General features: G+C 36.3%; 1 protein-coding gene across 15 annotated transcripts in view; it reads right to left on the bottom strand.

Moving 5' to 3' along the window:
- Positions 1–18,962, bottom strand: part of MARCHF1 (membrane associated ring-CH-type finger 1) — a 240,520-nt gene that overhangs the window by 137,355 nt on the left and 84,203 nt on the right. For 7 of the 15 annotated variants that reach the window (XM_065061402.1, XM_065061408.1, XM_065061414.1 and 4 more), the window contains one exon: positions 4,120–4,328. The exons of 5 other annotated variants lie outside the window; for them this stretch is intronic. Coding sequence is in view for 4 of the 10 variants with exons in the window: in XM_065061408.1 (XP_064917480.1) it covers positions 4,120–4,218 (99 nt within the window). In the remaining 6 variants the exon portion in view is untranslated. Of the gene's footprint in view, positions 1–4,119; positions 4,329–4,617; positions 4,945–18,962 lie in introns of those variants that run through there. 3 more of the 15 variants (XM_065061409.1, XM_021281207.2, XM_065061416.1) reach the window with 3 other exon arrangements.

Genomic DNA, 18,962 nt, shown 5'->3' with positions numbered 1-18,962 from the left:
AGGTAAGCATATCAGTATTGACTTGTGTCTGGCACAGCCTTCTTTGTTAAAATATCTTTTACTCTGAGATTATCACACTCAGATAAATAGAACTAATTTTTGCTCCCCATGAGCTAGAGTTCATTATTTTAACTCTTCTAAAAACAGCACGCAATTTTTTCAGTACTACGTTTTGAAAAATAATGGTTGAGCTGAAAAAGTATAGAGTCTATAACATGAAGGAAAAATTCTAGTTTGGCAGCAAGGAATATCTTCTCTGTTATTTCATGACCTTTATTGTTGGCATTTATAAACCTGCTCCTACCACTCTGTGTATACAATATTCAAGTTTAATTTCCACTGTAGTTAAGGTAGTTTATGCTATGACCCTAGCAAACTCTAGATTAGTGTTAGTTACTATTTTTTTGCTTATCTTTACAAGGTTGTCATGCCCAATTTTCTCTGCTGTCCGAAAAGTTCTTTCTGTAGTTAACTCATCTTACCATACTAATAGATGCTGGTACACAAAACAATGTAAACAGAGGCTACTTCATGAACCTCACAGTACATGTTAATAAAGAAATAATAAAATTAGCAGCCAGAGCAGGTATTTCATCAACCATATTCTTCAGCAAACATATACATTTCTTTAGCCTTTTTTTATCACAGTAGAGAAAAAAATCAACCAGAAGTCCACCACAGCTGCTTAAATATTAGATATAAAATGGGGGGCATTTATTTATGGGACTGGTCTCAAAGCACTGAAGTCTATGTTTTCAAAAACTTAACAGCTTTGGAGTCCTAATGACATAATTTGATTTCTAAGTCACATAGCACAACAGTTCCGTTAACAAGCTCTTCTGTAAACAGACACCCAAGTTTTTTTCCCCATCACAGAATCACAGTTACACATTTTACTCTATACTTATGATTTTTCTCAAATACTGAAGAAAGTTGAACTAACTACTAAATACCAAAAAAGTCCATGTCATGTTGTGGACCCTATAGTCTACACTTTAACCTTCATTTCAGCAATAGTCCTTTCCAATAGCATTAGTAAAAGAATAAGAAAGAAAGACAACTTGCTCGATTAAATGGTTTGGCGAAAACAAGTAACATTAATGACTGTTAAGCCTTCCTAAAATCAGCAAAACCAACCCATGGAAGATTATACCTGCGTAGGGAAATGTAGTGCAGAGCTGCTACAACAGGTTATACAACACAGGATTTTCAGTGTGTTGTTATGGAAAAAACCTCTATCATCTTTAGACTATACTTGAAGAAGCTCTATATTTAAATTTGATGCAAAATCCATTGATAGCTACAACTTCCACTAATTACTGAGGCAAATCACCCCAAAATTACAGGAATAGACTGCAGAGAAGGTTTTGCTTCCACAAATGATATTTCATAGGAACATTGCCTTAAAAAACTCTCTCTAGCCATCCTAATATTGGTCAGATATCTATTATGAGCGCTTGTGGGTCATAATTAATACCGCACTTATTGGTATTCTTAAAAAACAGATCAGTATTTTGCAATCATCTGTAACTGTGCATAGACATTAAGAAATTCCGATAAAACAAGTCTGTGAGCAACTACGATCACTGAAGTTTTATAGAATGACTTGCATCATGAATCATATGCAATTGAGGTTCTTAAGTCAGCCAGATTTATGTAATTTACTGTGAACTTGGAAATAGTTCGCTGCAGTGAGCTCTGCAATTAGACAAAAGATTAACTATTTTTCATGAATTTTAATGTATAAAATTTAATGTATAAAATTCTCTAGCAATAACAGAATTTGGCATACTATCATAACAACTGTTATTCTAGCAGCTGGAAGACATTTCAGACATTTCATTTTTTCATGACTCCCTGAACATGAACTAGCTTGGTGCTCTCACTGCTCCAAGCCCATTCAACAACTTTATTTAACTCTTTCACCTCAAAATGCCTGCTAATGGGAAAGCAGAGGAAGCAGGTACTTGCAGAAGCAGCATCAGTGTATACCATGAACAAAGAAGACCCTCACTCACAGAGACAGAAACACGGAGTACAAGCAAGGAGGTTTCCCCTTGTGAGATCCATGCTGTGGAGAAACTGCAGGGAGAGAAGACCATCTGCATAAGCCCGAGCAACCTCTGTGTGGACAATAAAAAGGCTGGTTCACTACTCTAAAGTTACATTCACAAAACAAACTTTAACATCATTGTAATTTAGATATTAGGGGGAAAACAGTCTTTACCACTTGATCTATGATCTCTATCAATAGCATTAGGGAGTTTTTACTCTGCAGAAATCCCAGCCACAGACCCTAAGGGATGAAGAGATACTTAAGCAGAATGATCACGCCCTATTCAGCAGAGGACAGTTCACCAAAAACATTTCCATGAGCAGCAGGTACTTTAAGGTTGGTTGGGAGTTTTTTGGGGTTGGGTTTGCGGTTTTCTATTCATATCCATTTTAGAAGAGAACTTTCATGAATTTAGTTATCTCGGCCATTTTGCTTTATATCCCATGTAACTTCCACAACTTTCAAGAAAAGACTTGGTTTCCTGAGAGTCTTGCTGAAATTATGGAACCCAGCCCTCCTAGGAAGAAACCTAGAAAAGCACATGAGACAATTCTTACGATTTAGAAGCTCCACACTTCCCCCACCACTCTAAATCAACTATCACACTTATCTGATCACTGCGTAAATGTTGTACGTATTCTTCAGTTAACTCTAATGATCAAATTAAAACAATGCCAGAGAGCAATTTTAAGCTAGGTATCTTTTTACATTTAGCTTTTCACATCTTGAGTCTTAATACAAAGATCTGTTTTCACCTGAACCTTCACCTTTAATCAATCAAAGGAGGAATAATACCAAAGCAAAAGTTTTCCATTTCAGACTACAAATCTCTAGACATTATAAACTCTGACAACAGTGCTACCAGTAAGCAACCGGGGACTACTTCCAGGGAAGGACACTGCTTATATATAGATGCTCAAACAAAAAACAGAATCATCACATCCAATGAACTTGTCAAAGCCAAATATTGAGCACAAAAAGCATCTCAAAAACAAACAAACAAACAATAAAGCCTGCAAGCTTACCAGTACTTTTCTGCAATCACACAGACGTGTTATGAGTATCAATCATCTGTTGAACTTAACAGTTTCCCGAAAACTACATCACACTAACCACAAAAAGAAAGTTGAAACACTACTTCTTTCAGGGATGCAGTTTGTCACAATCTCTTAGGTAATACCTAGAAAACATCATGTTTGTCTTCCCAATAGTTTCTTATTTTCCATACAGCAAGAGGGAACAGAAAAACACAGAGACAAGAAACATGACTATAAAAAGCAGATGTCTGTGTTACATATATTTACTTTTATACCTAGAAACAGATTACTTATGTTTTCAGATGCCTTTTTTTTTGTCTTGCACAATGCATGTTTAATCTATACATAGCAAAACAGATTCCTACATGTAAAAATACCATTAAAATTGCACAGATTTTCTGTATTTTTTTGTTCTAACCATTAATATAATATGCATTTGCAGTTTCTTCTTAACTGCAAAACAACAGGATATTATATTTACTGCTGGAACAACACTTCTGTATATTTCTGAATCAAACAAAGTCAAGAGATGAAAAACTAAACAGTGATGCCTTTTAAACGATAATAAAGAGTAAGTTATAGAGTTCATGCCTACATTTGCTATGAGTAACACGTGCATATTAGAAAGGCAGGCTTTAACATGAGGTTTTTGGGTTTTTTAAACAGAGATAGAAATCTTATTAAAATTATTTATTTATCCAACCTATTATAAAGAAACTGCTGCTTGACAGCATATTAGGAATAATGTTTGTCAGTACTAGCAGAATGCATGCATTTAAATAAAAATGTTAAAACCCCCTAATTCAGCTTGCAATTTCCTTTTTTTTTTTTTTTTTTCAAATACACTCCTTTTTTTTCTGTAATGCTGAGATGTTATCAGAGAAGATCGCTTCAGTGTGCTACAGCATGCTGCACCCATGTGTACTGTGTCGGTCTCTGGCACACTGCATCCTGCTGAGCAGCAAAACCCACTGGCTACCAAAGGCAGACTGGTCCTACCATAGCAAATTGAAACCTTCCTCTTACCTCAACTTCCTTGCTCTTCTCTTTGTTTCTGCCCATTGAACTTCTCCCATTGCTGGCAGTCTCCCGCGCTGGAACTACAGAAATCTGCTGGAGGGGCATTTTTACAGTGCTGCAGGTTGCCAATACCTGTTTGGATGCCTTATATCTTCACTCCCCCTGAGTAGCCCACCTGTATAATTGTTCATATCCTTGCTTTGCCAAGCTCAGCTCTAAATAAAAAGGGGAAAATAGTATTTGAGAAACCGTGTAGCATATGCCAGGGTCTTCCATTAAAAAGAAGAAAAGATAAAAAAAAAAGGAAAAAAAGAAAAAAAAGTAAAGCAGAGCAAATTGCAACCACAAAAGAGAAACAGCAGACAAAGAAGTAAGGCACAATAATCCAGAGAGTTTCACATGCTTAGAGTGATGAGTTGCTGCAAGTCATAACTCCTCTGCTGTGTCCCTGGAGCACCCCCCTGCCCCCCAGAGCACTGAGAGAGACAATTCAATCTGTGTTACCTAATAACTGTCATGGAAACCAAGGAAACCCGTGTCTCGCAGGCCCTTTTTAGCAATCGCTTCCCTCTAATGGCACAGGCTCCCACATTTGCAGCGGCTGCCACTTCTGCTTTTGTTTCCCATCTGATTCCACAGGAGCCCACCAAGCACCCGGAGACACTGCCTGTGCTGACTAGGTAAAGCAGCATACGGCTGAAAAGCTTAGTGTCCTATTTTGGAGCCAAAATCTCCTCCTTTAAAAGCAGGGATAGCTTGCTGTGTCCTTCATGCATCTACAATAATCTGCTTAGGTCAAAGGATCTGCCTTGAAGTGAAGAGCAGCGGTGAGCAAATGAGGTGTAAAAGGGAAGACAAGACTGGGAGGGATTGCAAATGTGGCTTTCTGAGGTTGATAGTAAAAAGTTAACCCTTTGCGGTGCTCGTCTTTCTCTGAGACATCACAGAAGCAAGCTCAGCAGGAGACGCCAAAGGCAGGCACACGCGTGTCTTTACAGTAGTCACTGACTCTGAAAAAGGCATTTACACAAGCTTCTCCCACCCAACAGCTTCTGTTCTCTCAGTTACAAGAAGCAAAATGCCCGGGAAAACTGTTTCACCATGTCCCCAGCCCCTAAAATGCAAAAAAAAATAAAAGAGTATCCCAGGTACTGTATTACAAAAATGCATATGAAGAAAGGAAACTCTTAATACTAATACTTCCATAAATATATATATATATATATTATTGTTGATAAATATTAAGAATGCAAGGAAAACTGATTTGTGATAAAAATATTAAAGAGATAACTAGATCAGAAGTAAAATTCTCAGCACTGTATAAATAAATAAATAATACAGGAAGGAAAGCAGAGGAAAAAATCTTTTAATATTGTAAAAATTAAAAAAAAAAAATTACCTAGGCCTTGAAATAAATAATCTTTATTTCTAGCTTTATACGGTTGCACTTGCAATTCTAACAGAAATAATGGCATTATATACAGTTTGGATCTTCTTACAAAGCCATGTGGGGAGGATTAAAAACACTGTTGATTCACTGCTCTGCTACTTTAGTTACTATTTCTCAGTCTGAGTTAAGAGTTTAACAGAGACTAGCCAGAGAAATCAGGATCTCTTTCATGCTGACATCCCAGCTTTACATCCGTGGTTTAAACTAAGGTATATTGACACACTCTAACATGAGGGTTTATTGAATACATTAACAAAGAATCATAATTTGTACCAGGAATTTAGAGGTTCTGCAAGACGTGTGTGTATGTGTGCACAGTTTAATATTCATATATTTAATATATATATTTCATATATATCTGTAGTATTGAAATTGATTTACAAATAATAGAATGAAGTCTATAGGCATTTACACAGTCCCTTTACACATTTTTAGTGATATCTTACATGTTTATTCCATCTTTACTCTCTGATATTTCAAAGTTAATTTGAATGGAAGTTTCAACAACTTCCAGTGTCCACAAGGAGAATTTTCTGAATTTTGTATATTAATTGGGAAAAAAAGACAAGCTCCTGTTTACCAAGACAGCTGTATACAGCTGTAATACACACATTTATTCTAGCAATATTCAAAGACAAGAAATGCCATGTAGCAGACTAGTAAAGTCGCATTGTTAATCCTAGACTATACAATAACGTAAAGGAAATTCTTCACTAGTATGACAGAAAGGTTTAAAGCTACAGATAAACTCTTTTCCTTCCTCTGAGGAACAACAGGATTAAGAATCCCTAAACCTGGCTCTGCTTTGTCATGATAATCACTTACCTCTTTGATAAAAACACTGATAGAAAACCAGTGGTTTTGAGGTATTAAAACAGAGCTTTCGTGTAGTGTGTGTTTCCATGTCTAGTTAAGCTTAAAAAAGTGAACCTGCCTTTTGATACCATTACAATAGTTCTGCATTTTAAATCATCTGAACTTGAGATTCAAATCAGAGATTTCTAGGTCAACCAGTAATCTCTTTAATCCCATCTGTGTCTGTTTTAGTTAGTTAGAATAAAGACCTTAAGGGTGTGATGTGCCTAGTTCTTTTTAAAATGATGAAGTCTTGTGGCCTCTTTTTCCCTCAGAGTGAAGCTATGCCCTTAAAAAGTATTTAACAAAAATCCCAGTCCAAAGCAAGGAGCATACTTCACCATCTAGTCAGTTCCTGCTCGCGTTCTGCTGAACTGTTTCACTGACTGCATTTCTTCACCATGTGGAGATTTCGAATTCACGTGTGATTGCCCTCACTGTACTTATGCTGAACATAGTTCTTCCCACCCTAACTGCTGAAACAAGTTGCAAAACAATCAAGCCTCATACTGCTCTGTGTGGAAACAGAGAGAGCACCACCACTGTCAGAATCATAGAATGTCCCGAGTCAGAAGGCACACACAAGGATCATCGAGTCCAACTCCTGTCCCTGCATATGACAACCCCACAATTCATACCATGTGTTTGAGGGCATTGTCCAATTGTTTCTTGAATACTGTTAGGCTTGGAGCCATGGCTGCCTCCCTGGGGACCCTGTTCCAATGCTCCACCACCCTCTGGGGGAAGAACCTTTTCCTAATGTCCAACCTAAACCTCCCCTGGCACATCTTCATGCCATTCCCTCGGATTTTGTCACTGGTTGCCAGAGAGAAGAGTTCAGTGCCTGCCCCTCCTCCTCCCCTTGTGAGGAAGCTGTAAACCACAATGAGGTCTCCCCTCAGTCTCCTCTTCTCCAGGCTGAACAAACCAAGTCACTTTAGCCGCTCCTCATACGGCTTCCTCTCCAAACCCTTCACCAACTTCATGGCCCTCTTCTGGACACTCTCCAGTAGCTTTATATCCTTTTTATAATGTGGCACCCAGAACTGCACACAGTGCTCCAGGTGAGGCTGCACCAGTGCAGAGCAGAGTGGGACAATCAGAAGACACGGGATGTATCCAAAACCACACTGTAAAAGTCAGTGGCATAGGTGGGGTTGGGATCATTTTTCTGTCCCACACTGTGGTGCTCCCTCTTTCCTTTTTCAAGTTTACTATATAGAATTATAAATTTTAAAGCTTTTGTATAGGTCTTAATACAGCAGTATAACATCAGAACACATCTCGCAGAAACAACAAAACTACTGATTTCGATTTACCATGGGTTTTTAGCTCCCAGAATCTCAAAGTACTTTGTAAGATTTAGAGAAGGATTTGCAGGCTCCAGTGTTTCCTTCAGTCACTTCCTGCTACATCCCAGGGTGGTCACTGGGAGCTGAACACAGCTGTCTCACAAAAGAGGGAGCAAAGGATGAAAAGTGCAAGCCTGAGGTAAGCTTCAGATAGATGAAATACATAAACTTTGTGTCAGATCTCTGTCCTCTCCCTTGTTGAACAGGACCTTAACTCTACTAAGTTATAAACTGTAATACATATAACAATTCTATCAAAATTATATACAGTTGTAAATAAAGTTACTTTTAAGACAGGAGAAAATGACCTCAAGTTGAATCTGAGAATACTCATATTGGATATTAGGAAAAAAAAATTCATGTAAAGTGTTGTGAAGCACTGGAACAGGCTGCCCAGGGAAGTGGTTGAGTCACCATCCCTGGAGGCATTTAAAAGACATATAGAGGAGGTTCTTAGGGTCATGGTTTAGTGCTAGAGTTATGTTATGGTAGGACTTGATGATATTAAGGGTTTCCTCCAACCAAAATGATTCTATGATTGTATATACTGTATATTTTATATATAGCATATATTGTTGTATATACTATATATTTTATATATGAGCATACACTTCTTAGGAAATATGATCACTTCCCCTCCTTTCTCATGGTGATCAGCCTGTGATATTCCATTTAAACAACGCTAATTTTGGCAAACATACCACTCAAAGAGTCAGCATTTCAGTGCTGTGCCTCACACAAAGGACAGCATGACAGCTGCTCTGGTTAGGTATGGAGCTGCCGAGCAAAGCAGTTAGATGGAGTTTCAGCCTCGAAGGGATGACAATAACAGAAGAGAATTGGTGACCCGGAGCTGGTGAAAATGACATGTCAGAAGAGACCTATGTGTTGGGTGGGCCATTAGTAACTGATTTAAACTACAGAAATATAATCTGCAGTTCATGAAGCAAGTAACTACGGAAGAGAGAAGTAACCTCTTCTGCGCCTATGGTTTGAAATGCTACTAATCCCAACTCAGAGAACCCAAAGGATCCAATTTAATTTTTAGTTACCCAGTATTCTCCCCTTAGTCAGACCCCGGCGACCATCAAGAAAACTCAAACAAAGGGAGCTGTTTCCTGGTGTTTCACATTGTAGGTCTGCTCCTTAGCTGTGGGGCTACACCCTGTGTTTCTGCTCTACCCTGCAACATGTGCAACCTCTGTGTACCCCTTCCACCCATGGGCTTAAGGCTACTACCTTCTCTTTCACACTCACAATATGAAGATTCACTGTACAAACCATCCCTTAAAGACTTTCTGTAAGAATCAGACAACAAAAAGAGATCAGAACTCTAACCCTACATACATACACAATGGTTTTATTCTAATTTAATAAGGAATAAATGTTCTTCTCACCATATCTGTTTACACAAGCCTGCTGCACTGATGTAAGAAGAGAATCTGATCAACTATGATTAATGGTCCCACCATGGTGATTTAAGAGTCGATGAGAGAATGAAAAACAGTGACATAACCCCTTTGTGACATAATTAGAAGGAAACATCACACTGCCAGTTTACTGTCAGTTTATATATAATCACCCTTCCATGTTGCCATCAATTACAGAATCTCAAATTTTTGCCAGATTCTCAAATTGAAGAAAGCATAGTAAGACGTTTCCCTGCATAAATAACACTTTTGTCAGAAACAGGCAATTCTTTTTCAGTCAGGAAAAAAAAAAAAAAAAAAAAATACATAAGAGGCACTGTGGCCAATATATGATCTTGAAGCTTAAAGCTATGTTGAATTAAAAAATAAAAAAGTGGACATAAAATGCTTAGAAGTTGGTAGGCTGGATGCTGCATTACTTGTTAAAAAGATACATAGGCTATGAGTGTACAACATACGAAAAAATACAGACCTACAGCCTATAATCCTGAGATCTAGGAATGAGTTTCACTGTCCTCACAATTAATACAGAAGAGTTACATACACTCTATATACTGTACTCCCCTTACTATCTAACTGTGGAGATTTTACACCCTCATAAATGGTTTCAGACCTATTAACATGCTTCCTATATACTCCAAACTTCTTACTTGACCTCTAGTCTATACCTCCCTTGTCCTCAAGAGTCACTTTTACCTTCAGCAGCTACATTACCTTCATTTTGCTAATAAGAAATTGGCGAAGAATAAATATAATTCTATGATCTCATTTGTTCTTATCACAACTTTATTGAAGAACACAACAAAACAATGTGGTTTTATGAAAATAATTTTGACTAGATAATATTCCATTACTGCACCTGGATGCACCACAGTCCTATATATATCCATGTATGAAGTACAAAGCCTTCTGTAATCCAAAATTTCTGTGAAGGATCCATACCATTTCCCCTCTGATACTAACAAGTGCATCAAAGTAATTGAGCATCTCACCTCTGACCTGTGCTGATTGCAAAATTACAAAAGGGTAAAGCATGTAACAACTGCAAACAATAATAATAATAATAAGAGCTATTGTCATGAGGCAGATTTCAAAAGAATTTACAGGTAAGTCCTAAAGAAAAGAATCCTGCTTACAATTTTAAATGAAATTTTGCTGTCAGGCTATCAAAACTGTATCAGCACACAGCTAAAAATTAAGGTTACATACCAGTACGTATTCAGGGGTCTTTATTCATTTACACACACACATATATAAAAAATTCTAATAAAACTCTTTAAACACAAGTTTTCATTTTTCTGCAGGTATTTCAGAATAAAGCAACCTCCACATAGACAATCAGTATAAAATTGAGTATGTTTTACTATGAAATAAAAGTCAGAAAGGACCCTACTTTCACTTACCAATAATTAATGTGGTTCACTTTCCCTTAAAACAGCAATTACCCTCTTACATGAAGTTTTGAGAGGAAAAAAGAGCAGAAAAAACAAATTGCATCCATATTAGCAAATTTAAAGCAGACTACTTGTTGTGACTTTCAGCTTGTCTTATATTTGCATCTTAGGTACAAAGTCTAATCACTACAGCAGCTGTGGAAGTGGATACCAGTACCAGATAATGACCAACTGGGATGAAGTACAGTCACTTTAACTAGCAGAAGCTTCTGACACCTAAATTAAAAATGCAGCTAGCAGTTGTCTAATGCAGACCAAACATGACTGATGTAAATCAGTCCTGTGGGCTTCACAGCATCCTGTAGTTACATGATGCTAGAATCAAATGAAATTGTTACATATATGAAAAATTCCTTTAGGTCTCCCATCCCTCACAGTTTAAAACAAAAGCAACAACAAGTTTAAACCTACTGCAGTACAAAGTTATCAAACTAGGGCAAATATGAAAGAGATCTTTAGCCAAGTACAAATATTTCAGAGTGGCATGGATCGGTTTCCAGATACATTTTCCCCTGAATAGGAAAACCTGTTGCTCTCTGCTATGTGGCCCAGTATGTCTTAAAACCTGTTCTGCACTGTGGGCTGGCTTCAAATGGAAGAGCCTCAGGAATATAAGACTCTTAGTCAGAACTCTTGTGCAAGTAAGTCCTCATCAAAAGCAAAATTTAAAAGCTGTTTAAAAGATGTAAGTAGAATTTGCCTTCTTCACAAATTAGAACAAATGGCTGTGAAATGCCACATTAGAAGTCACATTTTAAATATTATACAGAGTTGATATAGATTTGAATGTAGCCTTCATGTTATTAGATCCTCAAGGGGTTTTTGGTAGCTATCCCCTTTGCTCACCTTTAACTTTATAATTGACTGAAGTTCTGAGAAGTACCATGTGATGTAATATGAATAATGGTGTATTAAAGGTATTAAGGAAGTAATACACTAAACATTTCAATTTAATGTCTTGGCATATTTTTTTTCTATGTTGCCATTCATAGGATATTGCACGTTATTACACATTATTTCATCAACAGCTTTACTAAGCACAGGTCTTCTTTTTCCTCCATGGAGAAGTTAGAATAGAAGTCAGAGCAAACATGGAAGAACCTACTTGCCACTTGCACAGTTTGTGCAGATATACTGCCCAAGCATTTTTAGAACACCTAAAAATCCAAGATCATGAAAGGGAACAAGGCAAAAGGCAAGTTAAAAAATTAAACACTAATAGCTGAAACTGAACTAAAATATGCACAGTATACCAAATAGAAGTTTACATAGCTGAAACTTAGATTTTATGAAAGTGAAATATGAAATGACAGAACAGTGGTAAATTTGATAAAATGTGGTCTCTGGCTGTTACAACCAATTATCTTCCTTATCTTCTAGATAGCAGAATCAAAAACAACTTCTGATTTTCACTGTTAAACCCAAAAACTTTCCTGGATGCCTCCAATACAGTGTTTGCACTAAGTTTATTTCATCTAAATTAAACCAAGCGTACTTTTGACTTATTTCACGACAGTGTACCCATGAAACAGGGGATAAGGGAAGAATTGCAATGTTCTACAAACTGCCAGTAGCTTGAACAGCCCATTTCTCTCACAAGTAAGAGTAACAATTTGGAATTTTTTGTTTAAATGTAGCTATATCTTATAAAAACAAATAGGAAATTCAATGACAAACTTCTATGCAGAATGGGCAGACTGTATATTTAACCCATTTACTCTACAAAATAAATGAAATTATGCAGTTAAAGCATCCACTCAAGAAACTGCTATTTACACTTAGCAACTCACTACACAGACAGGGATTCTACTATGTTTATTCTAATTTGCGGTACTCAGCTTGTGTTTACGCCTACACGTGCTAGGATGTCCTATTGCCTCTCCAGTTCAGGTAGTTCTGCCTTCATGATGAACACCAACCTCACCGCCATCACTCTGCTTACAAACATTGCTGACCTTCAGCAATATAAAGATGATATCATTTCATTACACTGTATGAAATTATGTTCCTACTGGTGTAGTTGTGGAAGTAATCTGAATGCCACGCTGCCAGGCTGCACATGCCCACCAGCATACAAACACAAAACTAAAATGCTGTTGTCCATGCATTACTTCAGAGCACAAATACAAGTGTAGTTTTTCAGGAAATGGTGATTGAGGTTTTTGGTTATGTTTACTACAGGAAAAAAAAAAAAAAACACACTAAAAATGCTAAAGAGTACAGGGTAAATAAAGACATTGCCACTTAAAGTATTATTTTCCATTATTTTTCACATTATTTCCCATTTCTTACTGGCACACATTTAGAAGGCATTTTAACAGCTCTCTAACAGAAGGTGGTTAACAGTCTTTACAAAAGAAACATCAAAATGCAGTAAGAAGCAGAATCCACTTGCTTAGTTTTGGGTTCAATGCTGCAAACCTGAATCCAACAATCTTAAAGAGTTCCAGTGTCATTCAGTAAGAATGGATTCAAGTTCTTGGCCAAGATTCAAAACTATCAGTCAACACAGAGAAGGGCCAGGGCACAGTGCAGGGAGACCTGGACAATCTTCTAGATGAGAGCATTAGCTAGAGAACAAAATTCAGTAGTACAAGCAACACAGTTACAACACTGGTAGAACAGGAAAAGAAAGTTGGGTAGCAGCCAGGAACACAGACTGACAAGAAGGATCAGTGTACCTCTTAATCAAAGGATGACTGGAAAATGCTAATTATCATCAGCTGCAAAAATGTAAACATAGTCCCAGGGTGCACAAAGCAAGTTATTTCCAATTCTTCTTAGTCATGAACAAACTACACCAGTAATTTCCTCAAAAATTAGACTTTTTACTTCTCAGAGTGCTGATCACTGTCATCAAGGAGATGCTGAACTGGGACACAGTAGGAAACTGTCCAAAAAACCCTCATAACAGGAAATTATTATTTGGTAACCCACCTGCTTCTGTTACTGGCTACATATAATGAGATTGGAAGACAAAGTTTGTTTGTTTATAATGCAGATATTCATGTGCACAGTATATTGGAGTTTATAATATGAACTGTGCTCTCAATCATTATTTGACAAAGAATCAAGACAGATGCACAATCTGTGATCAAAAATAACATCTTGCAACCAGGTCCGTCTGTGTGAATATTGAAAGTCTACTTTTAGAGATTTTCCATATTTGCTAAGCATTATTTGCTTTGTGAATCTCAGCTGCTAGAATTTTTAAGGGACACGAAAAAATGCAAGCTAATAATTAAAAAATGCAAATGAATATTGATTCAAGACATTTTTTGTCATATACTTCTTCTCACCTTCCTACACATGTCTATTGCTGATTATACTGTATTTTTTGCTTTATTTTATGTCTCTATCTTATGAGTTGAAAATACTGCCATTTCCCTCCTATTCTCGTCTGCTGTGACCCCTTACTCCTCCTTTCCTTCAGAAACACCTAGGCAGAATTTTATCCTTGGCTAAATATTCATATTCCAAAAACTATAATTTCTCTAATGTTTTAATATTCTATTCTGTAATCAGCTTTATTGAAAATAGCTTAATAAAAGAAATCATCTATATAGAACCAATTTTTTAACCTTATATCCAGTGTGCATGTTGCTTGGCTTTGAAACTTCTCCCAGTGCTTCAGAGAGAGGACAGTTAATTGCCACTATAATAAGGATCCCATAAATTACAACAGCACGGAGTCTGAAAGGATCTGTGAAAGAAAGCTAACATTACAGAGGTGACAAATTCAATTTAAACATGCTGGTGGTTCTGATCCACGAAGTCTCCTGACTTCATAATTTTAAGATGACTATTCATAAGATGTATTATGCTTCTCTTTAATGCTATGAAAAAGCTTAAATGAATTCTGATACCAAGATTCATTTTAACTCAAATTGTAGTTCAGCTACAGGATTAAACTATTTTAAAAATACAGACTTCACATTCTTGAATAATTTTCTTCAATATCCAAATATTTCCTAAGTATAAGAGTAAGCACTATTGTAAGTGGGTGCCACTCCTAAATCACTGCCACCCACCCATTGTGCTATTTAGTTTTAGAAGGAGGTAATTCAGTCTTACTTGCTTATTTTGTTACTTAGTACCTCTTTATTTATTTTCCTAAAATTGAAACTTCTTTGAATTTAAATGCTGCTGTTTCATTCTGTAAGAAAATTATTGATGTTTTTCAATTAAAATGTAAGCCTACGAGTAACTGATGCCTGGCTGATAACTGGGGTCAGCAGCCTTGTTCACTTTGAGTAAACAGATAGTGAAGCACAGAAGAGAACTCCGATGTAAATGAGCCACCAGAGGGAGCTCATCCAGCCTTCTGAGTATAATAGAATGATATTGACACTGGCAAAGTTAATTAAACACTTTTATAGGGGTCGCTGACTGAGTTCAAAGCAAAGCACATTCCCTGGCTGAAACTCTACGTGCCTGAGAAGCTTAATGCAATCAGAGAAGGTTGTTTCTTTTACAAACATGGAATACATTTCTGATTAAATAAAGATAATTAAGCTGCAAAACGTGTGATACAGCATTCACCTACACAAGCCTTTTCTTCTTCATCCTTCTTTATTTTGTCCAGTTAAAGGGAATTTCACAGTCTTATCAAACTACAAGAAAAAAACCTTGAGATTAAGTTTATAATTTCACTTAGGAATTGTGGAAATATACCAAAAGCAGAGCCACATAACCATTACGAAGATACTCATTTCTAATCTAATTTGTTGTTATGATACTTAACTAATTCTGTAATTACTTATTAGACTTAGATAGACATTGCCACAATACAGCTCTCATTTTAACTTATATTGGACCCAGATTCAGAAAACAAATCTGTTGAACTCCTGTTCTGAAGGATCCCATGGTTACTACCACATTCATAAACAGTTTCTGAAAAGCAGTACTAAAACTAGAATTACTCAGATTTTTATAGGGTGGTTTTTGATCAAGAAATCAAGAGTTTTGCAGGGGATTGTTTTGGTTGTTACTTTTACACAGAAGTACGCCAGTACCAGTGGTAATCAGATGAGGGGTAGGCAGGAGAAGGATGGTAAAAGAAAAACACATCTTCCAACATAAACACCCAACTCTATGTATTTCTACAGATTATGTACCTTAAATATTCATTCCAAATTAACACAACTCTACTACAGACTTAAGTCATGTATTTCTTTGTATTACCCATTACCAGCTTTCTAAACATTGCAAGATTAATTTGATTATACTGTAATCTTACTTCTGCATGGATGCTTCGCTTTGGAAGATAAGAATAAACGTAACACGCTATTACATTTATCTGTCCATTCAAGCTTCAATAAAAAACCTGAATTGTCTTCCATGCCACATAAAAGAGTAAGTTTTATAGTGAACTCCTGTACACTGTGAGGATACTATGAGAAGCACTTTGCTTTATAATCACACCAATACTTAAGCACTGGAAGAAAATCCAACCTGAGAAGACTTAACCCTAGTTACAGTTCCTTTAAGTTTGACTAAGCACTTCAGAGTAACAAGGTTCTCCACACAGCCATTTCACCTTTGGTGGTTGCAATTTTTCATCATTTGCCCATATCAATCAACAAAAATCAGGAAAAAAAGTTACAATTGCTCTCCAGTACACTTTCTGAAGTCATCATTCCCAAGAATATTTTCAGACATGAGTAAGTTTTTTCTAGTTTTTCTCACTAAATAACTGCATTTTAATAGAATCAGAAGAGGTTACTAAGAACCTGAATTAACAAAGGGTCAGATTTGCCAATCTCCTGCTTTAAACAACTAAAAAGAAAAAAAAAAGAAAATCATTCTCAGTATTGAAATAAGATTTGTTACTTCCCCCCACCTCATCCCCATGCCATAAAGCTAACCAGTTTCTTCACATCACATACTGATAAAAAGTTTATTTTATATTGACGAGTGTCTTACCACATTAGCAATTATCACACACATTTTTACAACAGAACAATTATAAGATTCTCTAGGAACCTGGGGTGTAAAATAACATTTATTAAAGCATTTAAAGCCTCTGATTGGTATATAATCAGTAGCTACCAAAAGGACAGAAGACACTTAACTCTTACAACAGTTTTCTTCATGTGTTTTCACTACAGGGTAAAATTCATCCCTGTTCAGAAGTCAGCATATGACCAAAACATATACAGAACATATATATTCCATATGTTTATTGGTATATATATGGAAGCCTGAATTGTATAGCTCTTTAAAACGCAGCATAAGAATGACCTCTAAACACTAGCAACAGTTCACACACCCTTTATACTCTGCAAGAGAAAATCCACCTTTATAAATCACAGCTTTATGAAAATAAGATTGCTGTTCAATAGCTTATGTGTTTCTCATCATCCTAATACCAGAGCCAACCAGCAACTTGGCAACTCGATATTTATGAGGCTTGTTGCATCTCCACATGATAATCAGAGAATATTAGCTTATTTTATTGTAGGACTGCAAAGTATATTAATTGCTCGCACAATTCAGATTGCAAGTCTCAATTTCTCATTCTCTGAGCAACATAGGTACCTCAGCTCTGAAAGTCAGGAATACGCCGTAACACCTCCAAGATGTGAATCTCTTCCCTCTATCCACTTCTGAACTTGAACAGCTACTGTTGAAGACATAAGCAAAACCACAGCCTGGGCACAAGCACCCCATGCTTCTTACACAGCAAAGGACCACCCTCGAAAACACACTGCCACTGGGTGAGTACACAGGTTGAAAATGATGTAATAGGAAATTGTCATTTGTATTTGAATTCTGAGTCTAACTTTTTTTTCTCCCTTAAGAAACTTTTTTCACTGGGGAACTATGAAAAGCTGCACATTTCAAGAGCATTTACAGCATAAGTTTACATTTTCTAGTAATAAACATTGCAAGCGGGGAATATATATCTTCATTATCATTAAGATACTCAGTGTGGCAAAACACAAGTTTGACATCCATCTCAGTTTATGCAGATATCAGACCATAGCACACAGACTCCAGCTAACGTGTGAAAAACTTGTTTCTTCAATGAACAAAAATATTGGTTTTGGTGACTAGGCATATACATTGGTGATATTTTAAAACCATTGAATATACGGGTGGAAAACTATTTGAAACTGCATGAGGAAATCCAACAGATACTTTGAAGTAAATGCTACTAAATTACAAAAATGAAACAAACAGTTATAAAGCAGCTGAAGAAAAATGTCAAAATGGAAAGAACTAGGAAAAAATGGAAGACTTTGAACAATATTACTACTCAACTACACCACGTCAGTTTAATGGGCACATTAGAAACAAATGCTAGCTGCAAAGTAAAAAAAAGGAAAAGGCTGACTTCACTGTTTATGAGGTTTGGTTTTTTACTTTGTGTACTACTTATTTAGTGCCTGAAACTGAGAACAGGCTTTCAATTTTCTGATTAATTTAAATAAGTTAAAAACCTTGTGCCTTATAAATTTAAAAGGCAATTTGGCACCAAATTCCTTGGAAAATCCATGACAACCGTATTTGAAAACTGTATCCTTTTCACTTACTGATGGATTTAACCTACACTGAACATCTTTGAAAGATTTTATTGTTTTGTCCTTGGTTTTCTTCAAACATAATTCAGTGAAATTTTGGTTTTATAAAAAAAAAAAAAAATTTAAAAAACATTAAAAAAAAAATAGATATCAAACATGTTTCATGACAGCAATAAACCACTTAGGTCAAAATACATCTGAAAACAAACAAAACCCCAAACCAATGAACAAACAAACAAAAAACCCTACAAACCAACAAGCAGGCAAACACAAAACTTCTGAAGCCAAAGCTGAACATTTGCTAGAGTTAGCAAGATCTCTGGTTAAGCCAAACATTAGCTGAGGGGAAGTACTGTTAAACTCCTTCAGGAAAGGATGCACACATAATATTTCCATGTTTCCCAGTTTCTCCAAGCACCTTAAACAAAGCCTGCACCTTTAAACCTTCACAAAATGTAATGAGGCACATCTTATTCTAATTACCACTTTTCCTAATATCGTAGACTGATAAATACTTCGTAAATTTAAATATTTTAAGGATCATTTACCTCAAAATAATATTCTGTCTCATAAATAGATGATAGAGCTTTCTCCTAGTTGCCTCTCGCTCACCTCCTCCAGTATTACTCAGACTAAACAAGGTTTTTTATTACCTAAATCTCCTCCCACTGGCTTTTTCCAGCATAAGCAGTAAAGTTGAATCAACTTAAATAAAAAGCCATAGCTCTCTTATCCCACTGAAATTCTCATCTTGGATAGAAAATGTAGTGAAAACATGAGTC

The sequence above is a fragment of the Columba livia genome, chromosome 4, assembly GCF_036013475.1.
Source record: "Columba livia isolate bColLiv1 breed racing homer chromosome 4, bColLiv1.pat.W.v2, whole genome shotgun sequence".
NCBI classification, from domain to species: Eukaryota; Metazoa; Chordata; class Aves; order Columbiformes; family Columbidae; genus Columba; species Columba livia.
The sequence above is the reverse complement of the archived record's forward strand: the minus strand, read 5'-3'. Positions and strand labels throughout refer to the sequence as shown.